At 41.3% G+C, this 23782-nt stretch overlaps 1 protein-coding gene across 1 annotated transcript; it reads right to left on the bottom strand.

Annotated features, from left to right (window-relative positions):
• Positions 1–776: 776 nt before the first annotated feature.
• Positions 777–13746, bottom strand: LOC308367622 (NACHT, LRR and PYD domains-containing protein 3-like; the record flags this gene model as incomplete). Its single annotated transcript, XM_080841593.1, has 9 exons — positions 777–1301; positions 6476–6530; positions 6726–6899; positions 8123–8293; positions 9561–11394; positions 11635–11714; positions 12130–12243; positions 12758–12871; positions 13640–13746. 9 exons carry the CDS (start codon positions 13744–13746, stop codon positions 777–779), a joined length of 3174 nt encoding a protein of 1057 aa, XP_080697719.1.
• Positions 13747–23782: the final 10036 nt, after the last annotated feature.

Here is a 23782-nt window from a genome sequence, read left to right as displayed (position 1 = left end):
CAGCATTGAGACAAGGCTTCAGTGACTTGCAATGTATTCACCCACCACCAGGGGGTTTAGAGTATCCATGTGCAAAAAACAGATAAACAAAATAAACAAACAGACTTATAATATAACTTTATCTCACAGCTGAATATGCAAAAGCACTACAATAGCTTGGGACAGATGTCCCTAAATACAGGCAGCACAAATATAACAGGCCTCACACATCTGAGGATGATGGAGAAGTCAAAGCTTCCTTCTCACCATACCAGCACCTTCTCACCATCTCACTACAATATGTGTGCACCCATCTACTTCTACACACACCAGCCAAGTTAAACCAGCTCAGAATGTTATGTGGTGATGTACAATAATACACAATAACTATTCCCGACACACACACACACACATTCCACAATAACTATGCCAAACACACAATAACTATTCCCGAACACACACATACACACATTCCACAATAACTATGCCAAACACACACACACACACACACACACAGACCCCAGACCAGAGTATCACTTTCAAACAAATGCACCAAATAACTACACCTCAAGGAGAGCAGCATACGTCATATGATTGCTGAACAATTCCTATTACCAACATATTCAATTCAGTAAATGCACAAAATATACAAAAATGTGATATCACCATTTGCATAGTATCATCAAAGCAGTGGTGTATAAACAGAATACACATATCACTATTTACATAGCATCACAGCATCACACATGTGTATGAATAGGAGTGGGTGACTCCTGTGTTCCTGCAGCATGGGGAGGTCATGTGATCTGGCACAGGGACACTGAGGAGTCATAATAAACATAAAACCCAGGATAGAGGGGCTCAGTGAATGTGGAGTGGAACGTGTGCAGGTGGGTGAGTGTGTCAGAGGAGACGCTGTAGAAGGACAGAGTGCCAGCAGGCCAGTCCAGGTACACTCCTACTCTTCTGGAGCGGGAGGAGGGGGCAGGTATGGCAGTGCGTTCATTATTGTGGCAAGCAGAGTAACTGTCAGGAGAGCAGAACAGACTCCAGGACTTGTCATTACATCCCAGCATGCTGTCACAACTCATCCCTTTCCTCTGGATGCTTTTATACGCCACAGCTATCTCAGCCCCATACTTACTCCACTCAACCTCCCAGTAGCAGCGTCCAGACAGACCCTCTCTACACAACACCTGAGACCTGTCAAATCTCTCTGGGTGGTCAGGATACGGCTGCTCCTTTTTCACACGTGTCACCTTTCTGTTCCCCTCAGAGAGAGAGAGATGTCTGCCTGCTGTGTTTGGGTCCAGTGTGAGCTCACAGGCATCTGCAGACAAGAAGAGAGGAGAGAGGAGGAACAACATCATCAGACTATGGGGAGTGACAGCTGCTGCTGACTCACGCACACACACACACACACACACACACACACACACACACACACACACACACACACACACACACACACTCTATTTCTTATTCTAAACAGAGCACACCAATACACACAAATACAGACACACACACAAAAAAACACAATGACACATTCCAAACACATCAGACCAACACAAAAAAATCACACCTACACACACACACACACACACACACACACACACACACACACACACACACACACACACACACACACACACACACTTCTTCACATTCAAAAAAACAACACACCAATACACAAAATCACATACAGACACACGCACGCACGCACGCGCACACACACACACACACACACACACACACACACACACACACACACAATATTACAACTACACGCCAAAGCACACACAACTACACATTACAAGCATAGCACACCCATACATAAAGACACAAACACACATACCACTACATTTTCCAATCACAGCACACCAGTACACACACTACATTAAAAACACATACACAAAAATACACGTTCCAAACACAATACACCAATACCCACGATCAAACACACAATCACTCACACTACTACACATTCAAACACAACACATCAATACACACAATCACAAAATCACACATGCACCAATACACACACACACACACAGACACACAGAGGCCCACACACACAGAGGTACACACGCACCAACACACTACATTAAAAACATGCGCACAAACAGACAGAACAACACATTCCAAAACACAGCACACAAACACACCACTACATATTTCAAACAAAGCACACCAATACACACAACTTCACACTACAAAAAGAGAAATACAAACACAAAAATAATACCTCTACATATTCCAAACACAGCAAATCAAGACTCACACACACACACACACACACACACACACACACACACACACACACACAGACACACACAGACACACACACACACACACACACACACACACACACAGACACACACACACACACACACACACACACACACACACACACACACACACAGACACACACACACACACACACACACACACACACACACACACACACACACACACACACACAGTTACATCCAGTACACACACACACACATCATTTTCCCATCCAAACATAGCACAATAATTCGTATTAGCAGCTAAACTCCGCTGGCGGCGTGTCTTTTATGTTAATGTGCATTCTTCTGCGTTTTCACGCTTCAAAGGTTACAGAGAAATAGACACTGTACTACTACCGCTCGAAATAAATGTTTTTTGAAAAAACCGAAAATACGAAAGACATGTTTTGTAATACACATGTCTATTACAGCATCAAGGCAGTTACCTTCCATTTCAAACAGACCCTAAGACTCAAAAGCAAAAACGTTCCTGTCATGACAACATTTGTTGGCCAAACGAACAAGCTTGAAAAAAAGATTCATGACGGCTTGCGTTCGCAGAATACTTGGAGGACCCCCCTTTTTTTGGATTAAAAACGCCAAATTTTGCCAAAGGTGACGAGTTTGCACCCCTGGATGTGTTACCTCTTGAGATTTTTGTTTTGTTTTGTCTACTGAGCTTTGTGCCTATGGACTCTGAGAGTTATTTGCCGGTTTTGCTTTTGTGTTCTCCCCTTCATTTCCCCTGTGTCCCCCTGTAATGGCTGTTTCCAATAAACTCAATTCATTCAGGTCTCTGAGTCGCCTGAAGTCTGTGACGATATATTCCAAAACACAGCACACATACCCTCTTGAGACCCTGCGACCTCATACGAGGACATTACATATTTGCCTCTTAGCACCATGATACTCAATTTATTTTTTACTTTGACCTATTAGCCACATTAAGGGACACTGCCCGCACCATCTAGTGGTGATAACACAACATTACACCGATTTCAGTTGAAACAACATGGCGGGAATATCAGCAAAAAACTTCTACAGCAGCTCCCGCCAGAAAAAAGTGCAAGGAAAGAAATATATCAACACCACACCATATTTCAAACACAGCACGCCAATTCACACAATACATTACAAACATACACACAATCATACACAACGTCACACTACAAACACAGCACACAAATACAAAGTGAAATACAAACACAAAAATAATACCTCTACATATTCCAAACACAGCAAATCAAGACACACACACACACACACACACACACACACACACACACACACACACACACACACACACACACTTCTACACGTTTCAAACACAATACACCAATAAACACAATAACACACACACACACACACACACACACACACACACACACACACACACACACACACACACACACACACACACACACACACACACACACACACACACACACACAGTTACATCCAGTGAAATAGACACTGTACTACTACCGCTCGAAAGAAATGTTTTTTGAAAATAGCGAAAATACGAAAGACATGTTTTGTAATACACATGTCTATTACAGCATCAAGGCAGTTACCTTCCATTTCAAACAGACCCTAAGACTCAAAAGCAAAAACGTTCCTGTCATGACAACATTTGTTGGCCAAACGAACAAGCTTGAAAAAAAGATTCATGACGGCTTGCGTTCGCAGAATACTTGGAGGACCCCCCTTTTTTGGATCAAAAACGCCAAATTTTGCCAAAGGTGACGAGTTTGCACCCCTGGATGTGTTACCTCTTGAGATTTTTGTTTGGTTATGTCTACTGAGCTTTGTGCCTATGGACTCTGAGAGTTATTTGCCGGTTTTGCTTTTGTGTTCTCCCCGTTATTTCCCCTGTTTCCCCCTGTACTGGCTGTTTCCAATAGACTCTATCCATTCAGGTCTCTGAGTCGCCTGAAGTCGGTGACAATAATGATATGAATTGATCTGAAAAATATAGTAACTCATAGTTGATGCACTGATGTGAAGTCATAGAGCTGACCGTCTTTTACACCAATGAATGATTTTGGGTAGAAGAAATCTATTTACATCACATTATCTGTGCTTTCACAAATAGCGCATATGGATGTATCCCCAACCCTTACTGTCCTCTGAGGAGTGTTGAAGATGTTTTGTTAACATCTTAATCTTACTTTCTAGATATCTTAAGAGCTGAACACTTCCCAAATTATTTGATATTGGAGATGAAAGCCTTGGGCTCATTAATTGCTGTGACCCTGACAGACAGACAGACAGACAGACAGACAGACAGACACAGACAGACAGACAGACAGACAGACAGACAGACAGACAGACAGACAGACAGACAGACAGACAGACAGACAGACAGACAGACAGACACACACACACACACACACACACACACACACACACACACACACACACAAAAACACACACACACATCCATTGACAGACTACAGACTGAACACACAGCACCGATCTGTTGGAATGATCCCAATTCATGCAGTTAGTGAATTAACCATTAAGACTTACATCTCAGCAAACGTGGACGAGCTCTGCTTACTGAAGCATGGTCAGTTCTGTAACAGAAACACACGGTCACACATATACTCTTTTAAAACAGATAGATCTGGCATTTTTTTCTTTTGAATAGTTAATAGTTACTAGATGAACTAAATGATAATTTAAAGAAAGATGAATATTTATTACTGTTAGAGGATAAATCTGATAAATCTAATTCAAATGGCCATAAGAGCAATGGTCCTAGTTTAATTATGTGAAGGAAGGGTTAAGATAGACCTTGACCTTTGACACCAGAGAAACAAGGACAAAGGAACAAAGGAATCAGGAAGATGAAGAGTAAATATAGTTCTTTATGTCTATTTTGCCTATTACTTGCCTAATTGGGACTAGGGATGGGTATCGTTTGGGTTTTTTCCGATACCGGTACATAACCGATACTTTTAAAACGATACCGGTGCCTAAACGGTGCCAGAACCGATACTTTTTTTGTTTTTTTTAATTAAAGACATTAGGCTTATTTATTGCCAAGGCAAATAGTTTTCTTTAAATTTAACAATATATTAACTGTTTGAGGTATACTATAAATAAAAATAAATACAAAACACTTGGCTTCAAACCTTTTAACTTCAAACAATGAACAATATATTAACTTATAACAACTGTTTACAGTATACTTAAATAAATATAAATAAATACATAACAAACTCTGTACACACACTTCACACTTCAGTAATACTTTTGCAGAAATATGAGCATGTTTGCCTTCAGAGTAAAACAAATATGAATTAGTTTGCATTTATTTAAACCCACTGGTTTCGTGAATGTGTACTGCCCCTTTAAAAGTTTAGCTTCAGGGCCTCTTGAGTTCTCTCCCCCATTTACACGCAATTTTGTTGTTGCATATGCTGCACGTCGCGTTGTTTGAATCTTTTTGTGCGAAATACAGCCACACTTTTGATCGTTTACCTTTCGACATTTTCTCCGTTATATTGATGGCTAGCTCTGTTTGTGCTTGCTCTGTGCAAGGCTGCCTGCTCTTCGCTGTCAGACTGTTGCAATGTTATTGTAGCGTCCAAGTTAGTGCTCTCTTAAGAACTCACATTGAGAAAGAATATCTTTGGATGAGACGGTAGCTCTCCGTTTAATAAAGCGTATCCAACTTCTGCTTAGAACAACCACACTTATCTTGAAACCGAAACCACACGCAAGTCAACCCATTACCATGGCAACTCCTCAACACAAATCCCGTTTCCACTAGTCCCATACGGAATGCAGCGTGAGCGACACAGGCGAGAGTCTATATTGGGAGATGGAGCAGTTTTATATGTGCCCCACGAAATCTGTTATCAACACAAAAAAGTATACAGATCGTACTCAGAAAGATCTACGCCACTAACGTTACTTCTCGTTAGCTATCGCTAGTTTTGTTAAATTATAAAAATTTTAATTAAAAAAAAAAAAAAAAAAAAAAATGATCTGCTCAGGCACCGAAAGGAAGCACCGAAATCTGCGTTGCATTTCGGTCCGGGTAGGTATCGGTTGTATGGAACCGGTGCCGTATTGGTACCGGTTCTCGGTACCCAACCCTAATTGGGACTAGTTTTTACCTTTACCAACTGCCTATTCATTTACCAGTCCCTTTGCTACCATATCATTTATTTGGACTTCTGGATTCCACTTACCTGCCTGCCTCCTTCCCTGCCTGACCTCTTATCCTGAGATAATTTATCTGGACCACTTTGCAAAAGGGACAGTTTAAATTAATATTTGCAATTTTGGACGCTGTATCAAAGAAGTGACCTATATCTAAGTTGATAAAGAAGCTATTTAAATCTTTGAAAATACATCACTACCCTAGGTATGAAGAAACTGATTTGATCTCACATGAATAATGCAGAAAAGTGCAACAGTGGGATTTCTTTCTACGCTTACTTAAGCTTCTCCAGTTTACAGACAGGATCATTCAGTCTAACAGATAACAGCTTCAGTCCTGTTTCACCGGGATAATTGTAGCTCAGATCCAGCTCTTTTAGGTGGGAGGGGTTTGAAGAAAGAGCTAAAGCCAGACAAATACAACCCTTCTCTGAGATGAGACAATCAGAAAGCCTAAGAGAGAGAGAGAAAGAGAGAGAGAGAGAGAGATGTTTTTATTTTGAACAAACTTTCTTATTGTACAACAGTTACAAGGTACCACAGACAGATTATTTCACCACCACCACCCCCCATACACACACACACACACACACACACACACACACACACACACACACACACAAGTAAAGAAAGCAGCACAAGCACAAAAAAACGAAAACACAAGTCAGAGTTCAAAAAAGGAGCAAAGAAAACTTTGTCCTCGTTCACCACGCAAAGCCCACCATCACAATACCATTTATCTTTGAAGATATCAATTGCACTCATGGCCTTATAGAAATACAAAAAAAATGCTAATTCTCGATTTAACTAAATTCTTGAAAACTGCTTTTAGGTCATCTCCTGTATTGTACATCACCTTGTTTCTGCGGCTAATGGAGATGGCTAGTTTGGCCTGTTAAACAATACAAATAAGAGGTTCACACTTTGACCTCTGCCTCTGATTGTATGAGAACCCAAGTATCGAACCTTGCTTCGTGAACATTGTTCCCCTTGAAAACAACAGGAGGCTTAGTATACAAAATAAAGGGGAAAGCCCGATACAGTTCATGAAGCAGTGGTAGATATTCTCTCTCCCATCACAGAATTGACAATTGTCACTAATTAACCGCAATAGCCCCATGTAGGATCCTCCACTGAAGATCCCCAGTTCTTTTTGTCAATGGCGGCTTGGATAAGACTCCCCAAACCGGTTTGGCGTTATCGTCAATGCCTAGCCTATCTCCAATGCTGCCAATTCATCTGTGTTGTTGGCCAGCAAGTTTACATTCCCCATCACACACGAAGGCATAGCTGATTTGAACCTCCACCGCTTCTCCAGGTGCCTAGGCTTCACCAACGCACCAGCTCTTGTTCTACGGTAAGGTCTCACCAGCTCTTCCGGTATGGGGTAAACTTTGCCAGCATGATTCCTCGACCGATCAGCTGATCCATCGTTTAAACAAAGTTCTGACTGCCCTGTTGCAGTTGATTAATATGTGTATCTACACAGTGCCTTTGAAAAGCAAAGTGTAAACAGGACAAACGCTAAAAAGACACGCAACAACAGAGCTACTTGAAAAGGCTGCCACTTGCGTCTGCACCGAAAGCATGCTCAAAATAATAGTATAAACCATAGTAAAGATCTATATTACTGATCATGAAAACTTAAGGACAATAAAGACATGTATAACACCAACCTTAATATCTGCAGTTTGCAGTTGGGACTAGACAGTCCGTTAGAGAGAAGTTGAATTCCATAGTCTCCCAGGTCATTGTTACACAGGTCCAGCTCTGTCAGGGAGTTTGGTGACTGTAGAACAGTAGCCACAATTCCACAGGACTTATCTGTGAGTGTGCATTCAGCAAGTCTGCAAAATATTATAACAAAATATTACTCTTACCTGACCTCTTAAGGTGACCTGATGAATGAATATAATGAATGGGTGGAGGCAATAATTTCCAATACCTCTGCTCACTCTGGGAGAATCACATTCTACTAAATGGTGAGCTGCTTTTTGCTGTGCCAAGATGAGAGTGGTCCTGACTAAACTTAAAATGCATCATTTCCCATAAATCTATCATCCTCCATTTGAGGAGTTGGAAGGATGAAAGACAAAATATGACTTTGAAATTATAAATAGGTGATGCTGTTGACAAAGTGTACAAAAAAATCAATGGAAGGGGTGGAGGCAACTACAATTTCCAGTTGGGGTGCTGTTGAGTTTTCCCTTAGAATTCTAAATGCACTTTTACATTTGACATGACAGTAATGGCATACTAATACACAAATGGGGTCAACCCCTATCATGCCAGTACACAGTTCATGTGCACACTATACACACTAGAGGTGTACAGATTTGTCATTATCTGTATCTGTATCTGTTCAACCAAAAAAATGATCTGACACTGAATCTGTAATCAGATAGAAGATCAGGACAGGTTGTGGTTTATACCGGCAGTCACATTAAATCCAACAAACCAATGTTGTAAGCTCTCTTCGAATACTCCCTTGTCATGTAATTGTTGAGTGTTCTAAACATCGAATTGATTTAATATTGGCAAGAATGAAGTATATTTCCTTGTAGGAACTGTCTGACACTTATTATGTTTCCTACCCTGTTAATTACCATGGTATAACACCATTCATCACATAGACACTCTTCTCCAGATACTTACACCTGCATACTTTTTTTTACAGTAGGTCTCACTGGACATAACGAGATAAGCAGATCAATCCAAGTAATCCACACCAGTCTAGACACTTAACCACTCTGTATGTGAAAACCTGTTATCAGGGGGCAGATTTAACCAGCCCTTAAAAGTGAAACTGTAAGTGGCAATGTAATAATGTAAAGTGTAATTTTATTCCAAGTTATCAACCAAAGTGCTGCAGTGAAAATGGAATATTAATCTCCTATCTCTTGACTTTGACACATGTATGCATCTGCTGGTATATTTAGATGTATCATACTGTACGTCAGCAGTAGATAGCAGTGACTAAACAAACTATGAATCAGTCATTCACAGACCTGATGAACATAATCTTACCAACACAAGTTCACTTTTTGTCAAGAATTCAATTAAAAATAAGTTGTTTACATATAAGAAGTCTATCCGTATACATTAGAAACTGACCGTCCCTTTCTGTAGCATCTCAGAGCAGGGAGCAGTCTCCTGCGTCCCTCATTTGATGTGTTGTATTTCTTCAGGTCAAACTCATCCAGCACCTCCTCAGACATCAGAAGCATGTGGGCCAGTGCTGAACAGTGAGCAGGAGACAAATTCTGATTGATGTTTTTCGGTGACTCCAGATATTTTTTTATTTCTTCGAGCATGGAATGATCGTTCATTTCAAATAAGCAGTGGAAAAGATTGATGCATCGTTCAGGGGAGAGATCTTCCCTGTTGAGCTCCTTAATGTATTGACATGTTTCCTTGACACTCTTTGAGCTGCTGTGTTTGTGGTTCAGTAGACCATTCAAAAGTCTCTGATTGCTCTCCAGAGAGATGCCCATAAGGAAGCGAAGGAAAAGATCCAGGTGTCCATTCCTGCTCTTCAAAGCCTCATCCACTGCACTCTTAAGTAACACATGTAGATGGTCGTTAGATTGTAAGCCCAGCATTGATTGAAGAGATGATAAAACAGATGGACTGGGTTCATGTTCTTCACTGAGGAGGGATTTCAGGGCCTTGAGGTTCTTAGTCACATAAGAGTGAAACACAAAAACAGCTGCCAGAAACTCCTGGATGCTCAGATGCACAAAGCAGTAGACTTTCCTCTGGTGAAACACAGATTCTTCCTTGAAGATTTCAGTGCACATGCCAGAGTACACTGAGGCTTCACTGACATCAATGCCACACTTCTTCAGATCTTCCTCATAAAACATCAGATTGCCATTTTCTAGATTCTCGAAAGCCAGTTCTCCAAGCTTCAGTAAAATCTCTTTCTGAGATTTTAGAAGATTCTCTCTATCTGTCTCAGTTCCACTCTGATACTTCTGATCCTTCCTTCTGGTCTGAATGAGTAAGAAGTGTACGAACATCTCAGTCAGAGTTTTTGGAATGTATTTAGTCTTGTCCAGCATCTGCTGAAGTACAGTGGCTGCAATCCAACAGAAAACTGGGATGTGGCACATGATGAGGAGACTCCTGGATGCCTTAATGTGTGAGATGATTCTGCCGGCCTGACTCTCATCACTAATTCTCTTCCTGAAGTACTCTTCCTTCTGTGGGTCATTGAACCCTCGTACTTCCGTCACCTGATCGATGCACTGAGCAGGAATTTGACTGGCTGCTGCTGGTCGTGAGGTTATCCAGACATGTGCAGAGGGAATCAGACCTCCTTGAATGAGGCTTGTCATCAGAACATCCACTGAAGATGTTTGTTTTAAATCAGATATCATGTTCTGGTTGAAATTCAGAGGTAATCGACTCTCATCCAAACCATCAAAGATGAACACAACCTGACAGTCTTTGAATTCTTCAACATCTTTCAGCTCCTTCAGTTCAGGATGAAAATCTAGCAGAAGCTTGTGGAGACTATACTGATCACTCTCGACCAAATTCAGCTCACGGAAAGGAAGGGGAAATATAAAGTCTACGTTCTGATTGGCTACCCCATCTATCCAATCAAGAATGAACTTCTGCACTGAGACTGTTTTTCCAATGCCAGCAACACCTTTGGTCATCACAGTTCTGATGTGCTTCTCCTGTCCAGGTAAGGGCTTGAAGATGTCATTGCAGTTGATAGGTGTGTCTCCTGTGGTGTGCACTCTGGATGCTGATTCTACCTGCCAAATCTCATGTTCCTTATTCACCCCTTCACTCTCTCCCTCAGTGATGTAGAGCTCTGTGTAGATATCATTGAGGGGTGTCTCAGCTCCTGGTTTGATGATGCCTTCAGATATATTATCAAATCTCTTCTTCAGACTGGCTTTATGCTTCCCTATAACTCTCCTCAGGACTTCAGCTGTATAATCATGAAAAAACATGAACAAAGAAATTGATTAGTATCATGTGTAAGATCAATAATAATATTGCTTGCCATTGATTAGTAAACACAATATAATGTTGACGATACTTAAAATATTTAAAATATTAGTTTATAAGCCCCTTCCAACATTGCAGATGTGTTTGCATTATTACAACACATTACTGCTAATTGACGCCCATGGGTTCCATTAATGTGGCTATCATTTTTGCTACTCACTTGTTTGTTTGTGTCCACAGGTGAAGGAGTCATCAACTCCACACATGAACTGATCCTGGGTCAGATCAGCCCTCCAAACCCTACAAAAACAGAACATTCAGATACTTTAATTACACAAACTTAATTACTTAATTTCATCATATGTAAGGGTCATTACTACTTTTAATTATACTATTCAGCCAATCATATTACACCTTCTGTGCTCCAAGAGCAACATGTTGATAGACTGGATTGTTTATGGCTCAGTCCGAGCAGATATGTGTGCTTCCAAGACTGTACCGTGTACAAACACCAGAGTATTTCTGCTGTTTCACACACATACAACAAAACAGATGACAATAGTAGCTAGGATGAAGGAAAAAGAAGAGGACAAGAGAGGGAAAAGGAGGCTCATGCAAAAACACACTCTCAGACAGACAGACAGACACACACACACACACACACACACACACACACACACACACACACACACACACACACACACACACAGCTTACCGTGGTTTACAGTGTGATGGTCCTCTGCTGAAGTTGACATGTCTAAACATGGACCCATCACTCTTCAAAGACACACAGCTGGGCACTGGAGATGGAGGTCTCTGCATCTCTGAACTGGTCATTGAAAGACACACAAATATAGTCAGTACAGACTATAGTTTTGACATTTACCCTTTAATCACACACACACACACACACACACACTCACACTGGCAGTCACAAACTGATGTCAGGCATTGCAAGGTTATACAAATAAATAAATGTTAAGCTTACACTCTCTCACAAACACATACACACCCACACAGTCAGACAAAGACAGACACAAACACACACACACACACACACACACACACACACACACACACACACACACACACACACACACACACACACACACACACACACACACATAAAGACAGACAAAGACAGACACAGAGACAGAGACAGAGACACAGAGACAGAGACAGACACAGACACAGACACAGACACAGACACAGACACAGACACAGACAAAGACACAGACACAGACACACACACACACACACACACACACACACACACACACACACACACACACACACACACACACACACACACACACACACACACACACACACACACAGCTTACCGTGGTTTAGAGTGTGATGGTCCTCTGCTGAAGTTGACAGGTCTAAACATGGACCCATCACTCTTCAAAGACACACAGCTGGGCACTGGAGATGGAGGTCTCTGCATCTCTGAACTGGTCATAGAAAGACACACAAATATAGTCAGTACAGACTATAGTTTTGACATTTACCCTTTAATCACACACACACACACCCACACTGGCAGTCACAAACTGATGTCAGGCATTGCAAGGTTATACAAATAAATAAATGTTAAGCTTACACTCTCTCACAAACACATACACACCCACACAGTCAGACAAAGACAGACACAAACACACAAACACAAACACAAACACACACACACACACACACACACACACACACACACACACAACCTAAAGACACACAGACAAAGACAGAGACAGAGACAGACACACAGACACAGACACAGACAGAGACACAGAAATAGACACAGACACAGACACAGACACAGACACAGACACAGACACAGACACAGACACAGACACAGACACAGACACAGACACAGACACAGACACAGACACAGACACAGACCCAGCACAGACACACACACAGACACAGACACACAGACACAGACACACAGACACAGACACAGACACACACACACACAACCAGACACACAGACAAACACACACATACACACACAAACACACACACACACACACACACACACACACACACACACACACACACACAAACAAACACACACACATACACACACATAAAGACACACAGACACAGACACAGACACAGACACACAGACACAGACACAGACACACACACACACACACACACACACACACACACACACACACACACACACACACACACACACACACACACACACACACACAGCTTACTGTGGTTTAGAGTGTGCTGGTCCACTGCTGAAGTTTACAGGTCTAAACATGGACCCATCACTCTTCAAAGACACACAGCTGGGCACTGGAGATGGAGGTCTCTTCATCTTTGAACTGGTCATAGAAAGACAAACAAATACAATCAGTACACACTATAGTTTTGACATTTACCCTTTAATCACACACACACACTCACACTGACAGTCACAAACTGATGTCAGGCATTGCAAGGTTATACAAATGAATAAATGTTAAGCTTACACTCTCTCACAGACACATACACACCCACACAGTCCGACAAAGACAGACACACACTAGAGCATGGCTCGGGCCGGTTTTTTCTGTTCGAGCCTGGCCCTCAACCGACAGAAAAGTGCTTGAATCCGACCCGGCCCGAGATTAATTAAAATATTTGTGTTCGCGCCCGATCGAAGCCCGAGACAAGTGCGATGGGCAGCGTAAGCAAGATTATGAAGGTGGGCTCCATATTCAATACATGACGTGATAAATAGCCAGGATAGGGCGGTAGAAATAGGCAAAGAAGATTCACAGTAGTAGACACGCGCGAGCGGCGCACGTTATCCAACAAGAACATTGGTGACGGCGCACCATATTCAATAACATTGGTGACAACGAACCATATCCAATATAAAACATAGGCCTACACATTAACAGCGGTACACCATAACAAAGGCACACGCACTCTTACACCAGAATAAACACCCACTAAACTCAACACAGAGGGGGAAAGTTGACTAATAATAAAACAGTAGAAACTCGAGAGTGACCCAGCTGAGAACAGTAGCCCAATTATGCCAACCAAAGCTAAATGCAAAGACAGGCAGCTACTGTACAATGTCAGCAAGACCAGCAGTCAATTCGAGAACATATTTGTGAGTTGCAACGTTAGAAATAACTTCAGCAGCCCTGTCATAAATTGGGCTACCACCAGCTAAAAAGGTTTGCATAGCCTATGTGAAAAATGCGTTTTGTTTCTTTCGGTTAGCCAGACAGAGACACATAACTGACAAGTAACAACAATTAAGAACCTATGTGAAGGACATGATATCAAAATGATGCCATGGCTGACGCATGATTTAAGTAAACCTCTGCCCCTACCTTGTATTGTTCGACTTCGTAGCGTCTGTGTGCATCTTCTTACTGCTATCCATGATCTTCTTGTTAGCCCATAGGCTAGGCTACTGCGAATGTGTTCCTTTGGCGAATGCCTTGACTACTAAGCGTCATCATTTTATAATTATATTCTACCTTCAAGAAAACCAAGAAGGCATACACCATTTTCACTGACAACTGATCATTTTGGATATTATTAAGAAAGCAAGGTAGTTCTCCAGAGGCTAATTTCTTCTTAATGTCCTCCATTGCTTTTCCATCTAGCCAACCTGCTGCACTGATCCCGCCTCGTCGTGGCGTGGCCTAAAGTTGGTCGAACGTTCGATAAGCCCGCATGCACAGATGCACGCATGCAAGTGATTTGTGGTCCAAAAAAAATATCTCAAACGAATAATCTCAACATTTTCATTTATGCTTATTCAATTACTTATATTTATCACAAAAACTGACGTGCATGAACTGAAACGTTTCCTCTGGCTGTTTATAATTTTCAAGCTGTATGTTTGCATCGAGCCCGACCCAAGTCCGATAAGATATTCATTTTTTTTTCCCGAGCCCGGCCCGGCCCGGCGGGTTCCGACCAGGCCCGTCTGGCTTCGGTCGGGTTGCCATACTCTAACACACACACACAAGCACACACACACACACACACAAACACACACACACACACACACACACACACACACACACACACACACACACACACATACATAAAGACACACAGGCATAGACAAAGACACAGACACAGACACAGACACAGACACAGACACGGACACACACACAGACACAGACACAGACACACACACACACACACACACACACACACACACACACACACACACACAGACACACACACACACACACACACACACACACAGACACACACACACAAACCAGAGATGGGGACTCGAGTCTGAGACTCAGACTCGAGTCGCACTTAAGTCGCACAAACAGTGACTTCAGACTTGACTTGCGACTCGACCCAAAAGACTTCAGACTTGACTCGGACTCGAGCTTCAAGACTCGTCAACAAACTGTTGGCAAGCAATTGTTGCTTTTAAATCTGTTCAGACTTTTCAGCGCTGCCTTCAGCCTTTACAACGCCTTTTTCAGTGCTTCAGCACGATCATTCTGTAACCCTAACAACGGGAATCATACAGTCTAGCAATACATCAAAGATAGTAGAGCGCTAGCTATCTTTGATACATTACTAATCCTAATAAATTATCACTTGTTTATCGACTACTTGTTAGCTAACTACTGTGGTGAATAAAATGCAATTACTTGCTTTAGCTAGAGGAGGAGTGAGTTTGTGAACAGCCAAAGTGACGTTGAACATGGGTGGATGAACTTCTCAATATGGATAATACTGGCTATCCTCCTAAGCTAGCCAACTAGCCCGCTAGTTCGACCTAGCTAGTCAGCTCGCAAGCACCACTGATAGCTTTTGAGGCTTCTGGTAAACACAACTCTTTCTGCCATTTTCTTACTGTGTTTATTTTTATCTGCATTGATGAATAAAACCCTTCACAACATAACAAAATGTCACACAATGTGTTCGTTTTGGGGGGCACTGTAATTAAAGGTAGCAGTAGGTTACTAGGCAACGGACCTACTCTCCCGTCCTGATTGGTCGCTCAGCTGTCAAAAGTCTCACACACACATCAAGAGGATCAACGATGGCAACACTAAGTCCTCCCTCAGCTGTCCCATTTGTCATTAATTTTGGTTACAATATGTATAGATGGTAGCTACAGGACATGCTTTGAATTTATAAGATTTAACAATACAGTGTTAGCGACAGATCAGATGGCCAGAGACTTGAGACTTGACTTGGACTCGTGGCAAAAGTCTTGAGACTTGACTTGAACTTGAGCTCAAAGACTTGAGACTTGACTTGGACTTGAGCTCAAAGACTTGAGACTTGACTTGGACTTGAGCTCAAAGACTTGAGACTTGACTTGGACTTGCAACAAATGACTTGTGAACATCTCTGAGTCACAAACACACACACACACACACACACACACACACAGACACACACACACACATAAAGACACACAGACACAGACACAGACAAAGACACAGACACACACACACACACACACATAAACACACACACACACACACACACACACACACACACACACACACAGCTTACTGTGGTTTAGAGTGTGCTGGTCCACTGCTGAAGTTGACAGGTCTAAACATGGACCCATCACTCTTCATAGACACACAGCTGGGCACTGGAGATGGAGGTCTCTGCATCTTTGAACTGGTCATAGAAAGACAAACAAATACAATCAGTACAGACCATAGTTTTGACATTGTCCCTTTAATCACACACACACACTCACACTGACATTCACAAACTGATGTCAGGCATTGCAAGGTTATACAAATAAATAAATGTTAAGCTAACACTCTCTCACAAAAACATACACACCCACACAGTCCGACAAACACAGACACACACACACACACACAAACACACACACACACACACACACACATAAAGACACACAGACACAGACAGAGACAGAGACAATGGAAAATTGCAAAGGTTACTCCTCTGCCAAAAAACAGTAGTGAGCCATTTACAGGTCAGCATTTTACCTGTTTTGAGTAAAACTTTAGGAGGGAATTATATTTAAGCAGATCCAGCCATATCTTGCAGAAAACAACATTAACTCAGATCTACAGCATGCATACAAAGCACTCTACAAGCACTGCACTGACATGTCTTACTGACGAATGGTTCAAACGGATTGACATGAAGTCAGTTGTTAGGCTGGTGGTCATGGATTTCAGTGCAGCCTTTAACATTATAGATCATGAGCTACTACTCATGAAACTATCGGCGTATGGATTCAAAGAGTTTGCTATTGATTTATTGAAGGGCTATTTAGTGAACAGGCAACAATGTGTTATGTTCAATGGCTCCCTTTCAAATATTACACTGGAAGCTGCTTTAGCACCCTTCTCTATTCTATTTTCTAAATGACGTGCCATATGTATTAAAAAATGCAGGAATTGGGATGTATGTGGATGACACGACTATGCATGTATGTATGTAACGTCAGAGAGCATTGAACATGTTACAGTTTTTTCCTATCGTTTTAGGCAATTTACCTAAACCATGTTCACATTCCCTAAACACTTCACACAGTGAGCATACCAGTAGACCATGTGAACCAAACTGTGGTTACTTGCCCCTATGCTAAGATACAAATGCTGGCAATGACGCCTTCTTCCAAATTTCATGGATACCTGCCCCAGTCAATGTTCACTACCGGCAAAACGCTGTGGAACTACAGCATATTTTACCAATGTTTAGATACTCTGTTCAAAACAGTTAACTTTCAGTTCAAAACCTAACTTATCAGTAATTTAGATCACTGTAGATGGAAAGATGCTTCATTTGGACAGTCAAATTAAGTTATATGTTTGAATAAGAAAAATTATTCTTATTTTAGCAGATAGTTTACTGTATTTATTTTATTTTACTAATTATTATTATTTTTGTTTTCCTGTGCACCATAGTTCTTGGTGAATTGGCATTGAATTCCTTCATTGAAATACAGCTAGACAGGCAGAATTTAGCAACTTTAGTGATTGTATGGGATTTCCTGGCCTTTCACAACTCCCGCCAAGTCACAGGGTGGTTTGCAGCGCATCCTAGGATGGTGTCCCTATTCCTGCCGCCGTACTCTCCTTTTCTCAACCCCATTGAGATTTTTTCTCTGCATGGAGATGGAAGGTCTATGATCAACGCCCACAGGACCAGATGTCACTTTTAGAGGAAATTGCTGCTGGGTGTATGGACATAGCCCCCGAAGACATCCAGGCCTGGATAAGGCATGCACAAAGATTTTATCCACGATGAATGGCAAGAGAAACCATATGTTACGATGTTGATGAAAATCTGTTGTGTTTGTGATTTGTTTCTTGATCAAATATTACGTGATTTCCCCCCCCAAACAAATCTTACTGTATTTTAGGTTTCTGATAAAACACTCATTTACAGTATTTGCAGTAAAGTAAATGTACAGCACTTGTCAATTGTGACATCTATTGTGAGAGGGAAACTGACATATGAACACTGTCAGCAGATTGTTGGCTTGGATTGATATATTTCAGCATTTTAGAATTATTTGTTTACTGTCATATTACAAACTTTATTACTGTAGTCCAAAGAAGTGTTTGTCTGTGTTTTTTATCTTTTTTTAATGCAACACTACAGGAAATCTATGCCAAACTGTAGGAAACAGCAACATTTTATAAATGCAATTGGCAATGCTTCAAGATGTTAGTGTTTTTGTGGTCATTGTGTTCTGAGAGGAAACATGTGTTAAGTTATGGCAGCATTTGTTGTGGTGTGGTTGTTGTAGTGCATTTTGCACCAAATGTTAATAGATATGCAGAGGTGTGTGTCTCTAAAGCCCACTGTGTTAAGTGATAGGGAAAAGTGACCATGGTATGGGTACGTGACCGAAAACGATAGGAAAAAACTGTAATGAGGTGCTTCAACTAAAGTTAAAGCTGGTTTGTGAATGGATCATGGAAAATAAGCTGAAGTTGAATGTCTTAAAAAATAAATGCATGGTAATAGGTTTTAAAATGCTCTCAGGACAGATCAGAAATTAAGCCTCTCTTGAAAGCAGGGGTCTCAAACTCAAATTACCCGGGGGCCAATGAGCATCCAGTCTGGTCATTGGGGGGCCAGATTTGTACGGTTAAGTTGGGGAGGCCCATTTAAATCAATGGAACTTTTTATTTTTATTTTAATCAATGCAACTTTGCGGGCCAAATAAAATAGCTTGGGGGTCCGGAATTATCACCTGCAAATGAGATACATGGTCTGATGATATAAACCCAACACACACACCTTAGGAGGAGATAAACACAACAGACACACACACCTTAGGAGGAGATAAACACAACACACACACACCTTAGGAGGTAAACACCACAGACACACACAAACACACCTTAGGAGGAGATAAACCCAGCACACACACACACCACAGGAGGAGGTAAACACAACAGACACACACACACACCATCTGATGATATGCACAAGACACACACACACACCTTAGGAGGAGATAAACACAACAGACACACACACACCATCTGATGATATAAACACAACAGACACACACACACCTTAGGAGGAGATAAACACAACACACACACACACACCATCTGGGTACTGGCTTTAGCGGATTCGCTTCAACTTTTGCTCAATTTCCATGGTAATTAATCGCTTAGCCCTAGCCTGCTCCAGGGCAGGCTAAGCAAAGTTTAGCTGGCTAAACTTGCCACACCCACGCCAAAAGGAGGAATCCCATTGACAAGGAGTCATAGTTTGATTAGCGTAGGAAGAGTTCTTTGCGATCGCCAAGAAGATCCATTTTTCCATCATGATGAGTTCTTGTATGAGCGCTACCGATCCACCCGACAAGGAATAATTAATTTAGAAGACCTTCTCGAGTCATTTATTGCATACACCACCGTCAAACATTGAATGTCATCACTTTCTTGAGAGTGGTAGCCTTCATTTTTGTAATGTCGGCAATGCGGAGAACAAAGCACTCATAATGATATGACAGTGGTAGCCTATAGTAGAGTTGAGACATTGGTACAGTTGATAAACCCGAAATAACTTTCATAATGCAGCCTGAGACGTGAGTTTTAGTTTACACATGAATACTAACGTTTTCTTTGATCCCAGGAAATTTGAGCACATACCCCAAATAGATATTGGCTAAAGTTGTTTTACCTACTTTAACTTACATCATTGCAAACGTTTAGTTTTGCAAACGTGTCTAGTGTTTGTGCGGTAGTGAATGGTGGATGGTGGAGGTGGATGGTAAGGTGGGTGCATGATAAGAAGAGAGAAATAGACACAATTTCTTTTCATTGCTTAAATGTATTGAATTTCTTATTAATACATTCACAGTTAGTCATTTAGCAGACAGTTTTATTCAAAGCGATTTAAAACTACAATTCCTACGAGGGTGAGGAGAGTCGAACCGGTGATCTACAGCATGCAAGCATACGCTAAACCCGCTGCACCATAGTACCTTTCTGTGTAGGGAAAAGATGTCACGTATTATACAGCTTATAGACAGTTTCTTATATTGCTGTGGTAGCCGCGGGAGTGTTGAATTTTGACATGATTATGGTCTTGAATTCTTCATAACGCGTTCATGATCATATCCTGCCTTATCGGAGAAAATAATAGTCTTTTTCTTTGAGTTTAGACCATTGTACCTTTCAAAAAAATCATGGTTTTGGGGATCGACATTTCTTGCCTTTTGAAGCAAGACGTGCACGCGCAATTTAGCTGACGAGATAAATTAACTTGAGGTTAAAATAAATAAGCGCCCGTCGCCAGACCGGCTTGGCCTGTTCTCATTTAGCGAGCTAGTTAATCTCCAGTTGCGAGCTAAATTAATTATCTTAGCTTCAGTTGTACGCCGAACAGGGCCCTGATGATGTAAACCCAACACACACAAACACACACACACACACACACACACACACACACACACACACACAGACACACACAAACACACACGCACAAACACACACACACACACACACACACACACACACATACACACACACACACACACACACACACACACACACATACACACACACGCACCATAGGAGGAGATTTACACAACACACACACACACACACACACACACCATATGAGAAGATAAACACACCAGACATACACACACACCATAGGAGGAGGTAAACAAAGTACATCAGCACAAAGTGGCAGAATGACTAAATGAGTCACAGAAAGAGACCAATTAATCATCTAAATCAAACCAATGTCAAGTAAAGGTTTGGGTTAACAAGATATCAAAATATAAGTATGTCATTTTTAATGCAGCACTTATAGATGGATAATAACCTTGGTAAAGCTGTTATGATACCATGCCAGTGCTTTACCTATTGTTTTTGGACAATTAAATACACATACAGCATTATAATAGACATATATCTTACTCTCCTCATAATGCAATGTATGTTGCACATGTTGCATATTCTAATCTAGTACAATAACTTACAGTGTGTTAGTTTGTCCTGGAATGCATTTCCTTGAAGCTCAGGCACTCTGGTAAGAGAACTGGCCTGACTTGTTCAATCACAGCAGTTAAAGATGTCACTGAGGGAAAAACAAAACAACTAATGAATGTTTAACTCAACACACACACACACACACACAAACACACACACACCATAGGAGGAGATAAAAACAACAGGCGCACAGGCACACAGGCACACACAAACACACACACACAGACGCACACACACACACACACACACACACACACACACACACACGCACACACACACACACACGCACACACACACACACACACACACACACACACACACACATACACCATAGGAGGAGATAAACACACACAGACACATACATCCTAGGAGGAGATACAGACAACAGACTTACACAAACTAGCAATCTAGCCTTCTTGGCTATTTCAAGACGAAATCTCAAGGTAAATCACTGAGTGAAGGTAGGAAGCCTTTTTTGGGCATGGATCAACGTATCAAATTATTCTGATGCCAGAAAAAAACTAAAACATCAACTGCCCCAGCTAGACAGCCCTTACACCAATAATAAGCCTACGGTGACGCCCAAGTTCGTCAAGGGTTAGGGTTAGGGTCTAATACGTTTAAAAAAATGATCTCTAATAAGTTCAAATACACTTGCTTTATTGACATGACCATAAAAATCAGTTTTGCTAAAGAAAACTTGACGAACAAAACACATACATGGTGACATAGGTATAAAAAGAATTGTCACGCATTTAATCTTAATCTTAAGGTATACATACCTCCACAACCTACCAATGCCAATCTCCCTTCAAAAATAAATTGACAAGCCCCAGACCAACTTGACAAGCCCCTGATCTTTTCAAAAGCTAGAAACGCCCTGATTCAACATATCAAAATGTGTTTTCCTCAAACTCTATAATCTGATTTCACAAAAAATAAAATAATTAATAAACATACTGAATATTTGTTCTTCCAGGGGAGGTGTAGGAGATGAAAACACCTGTGCCCACACCTGTACTCTCTCTCCCTCTCAGCTCACCTCATTCTATACATTCATTGATGCGCACACACACAATCCAGTCCTGTCCACCTTCACACCACTAACACCTATCCATGCAGACATCAATCCCCTAGGCATGTTTTCCTTTTCTTTTTATCTTTGTACGGATTTAATAAATACCAACATAATTTAGAAATATAGCTTTGTCGTCTGTCTCCCTTCTTTGATGTTGCCCACAAGCCAGCCGTAACAATATACACACAAATGTAATAAAGGTACTTACAGTGTGTTTTAAATTTCACCCGTCTGTTTTAATGTAGTGGAATCCATATCCTTTGAATATCAGGTGCTTCCAGATGTATTTAGTGAATTAAACTTGTACGAGTATAGTAAGAGTATGTTTGCGGTGCCATTCGCCTGTTTTACTGGAATCTAGTTCCTTGAAGCTCTGACACTCCTTGTACAGAACTGGCTGGACTTGTTCAGTCATAGGAGGCAAAGGTGTGTCATGGGCAAAACTATGATCTTGACATGAATGTTTAACTCTTTCTTTCCATCTCTTTCTACAGTAACAAGAAAGGTCAAATACTAAATAGCTATTCTCCCCCCTTTCTTTTATCTTCCATATGCATTTGTGTTTAATATGCGTACATGTATGTGTATATTTATTTGTATGTGTGATTTAATTAAAGAACGTCTGTGAAAACATGTAGATGCGTTTTTCATTCCTTTCCCAGAAAAGCCATCTTTACACAAATACAGTCTTGTTAAAGGTGTGTCCACAGTTTTACTCCAATATACTTCCTGTCAAATTGCTCCTCACAGTCCTCTAGCAGTCTGTCTGTGCACCCCCTTTAAGGATGTTCAGAGTTTAAGGTGTGTTGAGGGTGAAACTATGATCT

Source organism: Sprattus sprattus (genome assembly GCF_963457725.1).
Source record: "Sprattus sprattus genome assembly, chromosome: 1".
NCBI lineage: Eukaryota > Metazoa > Chordata > Actinopteri > Clupeiformes > Clupeidae > Sprattus > Sprattus sprattus.
The sequence above is the reverse complement of the archived record's forward strand: the minus strand, read 5'-3'. Positions and strand labels throughout refer to the sequence as shown.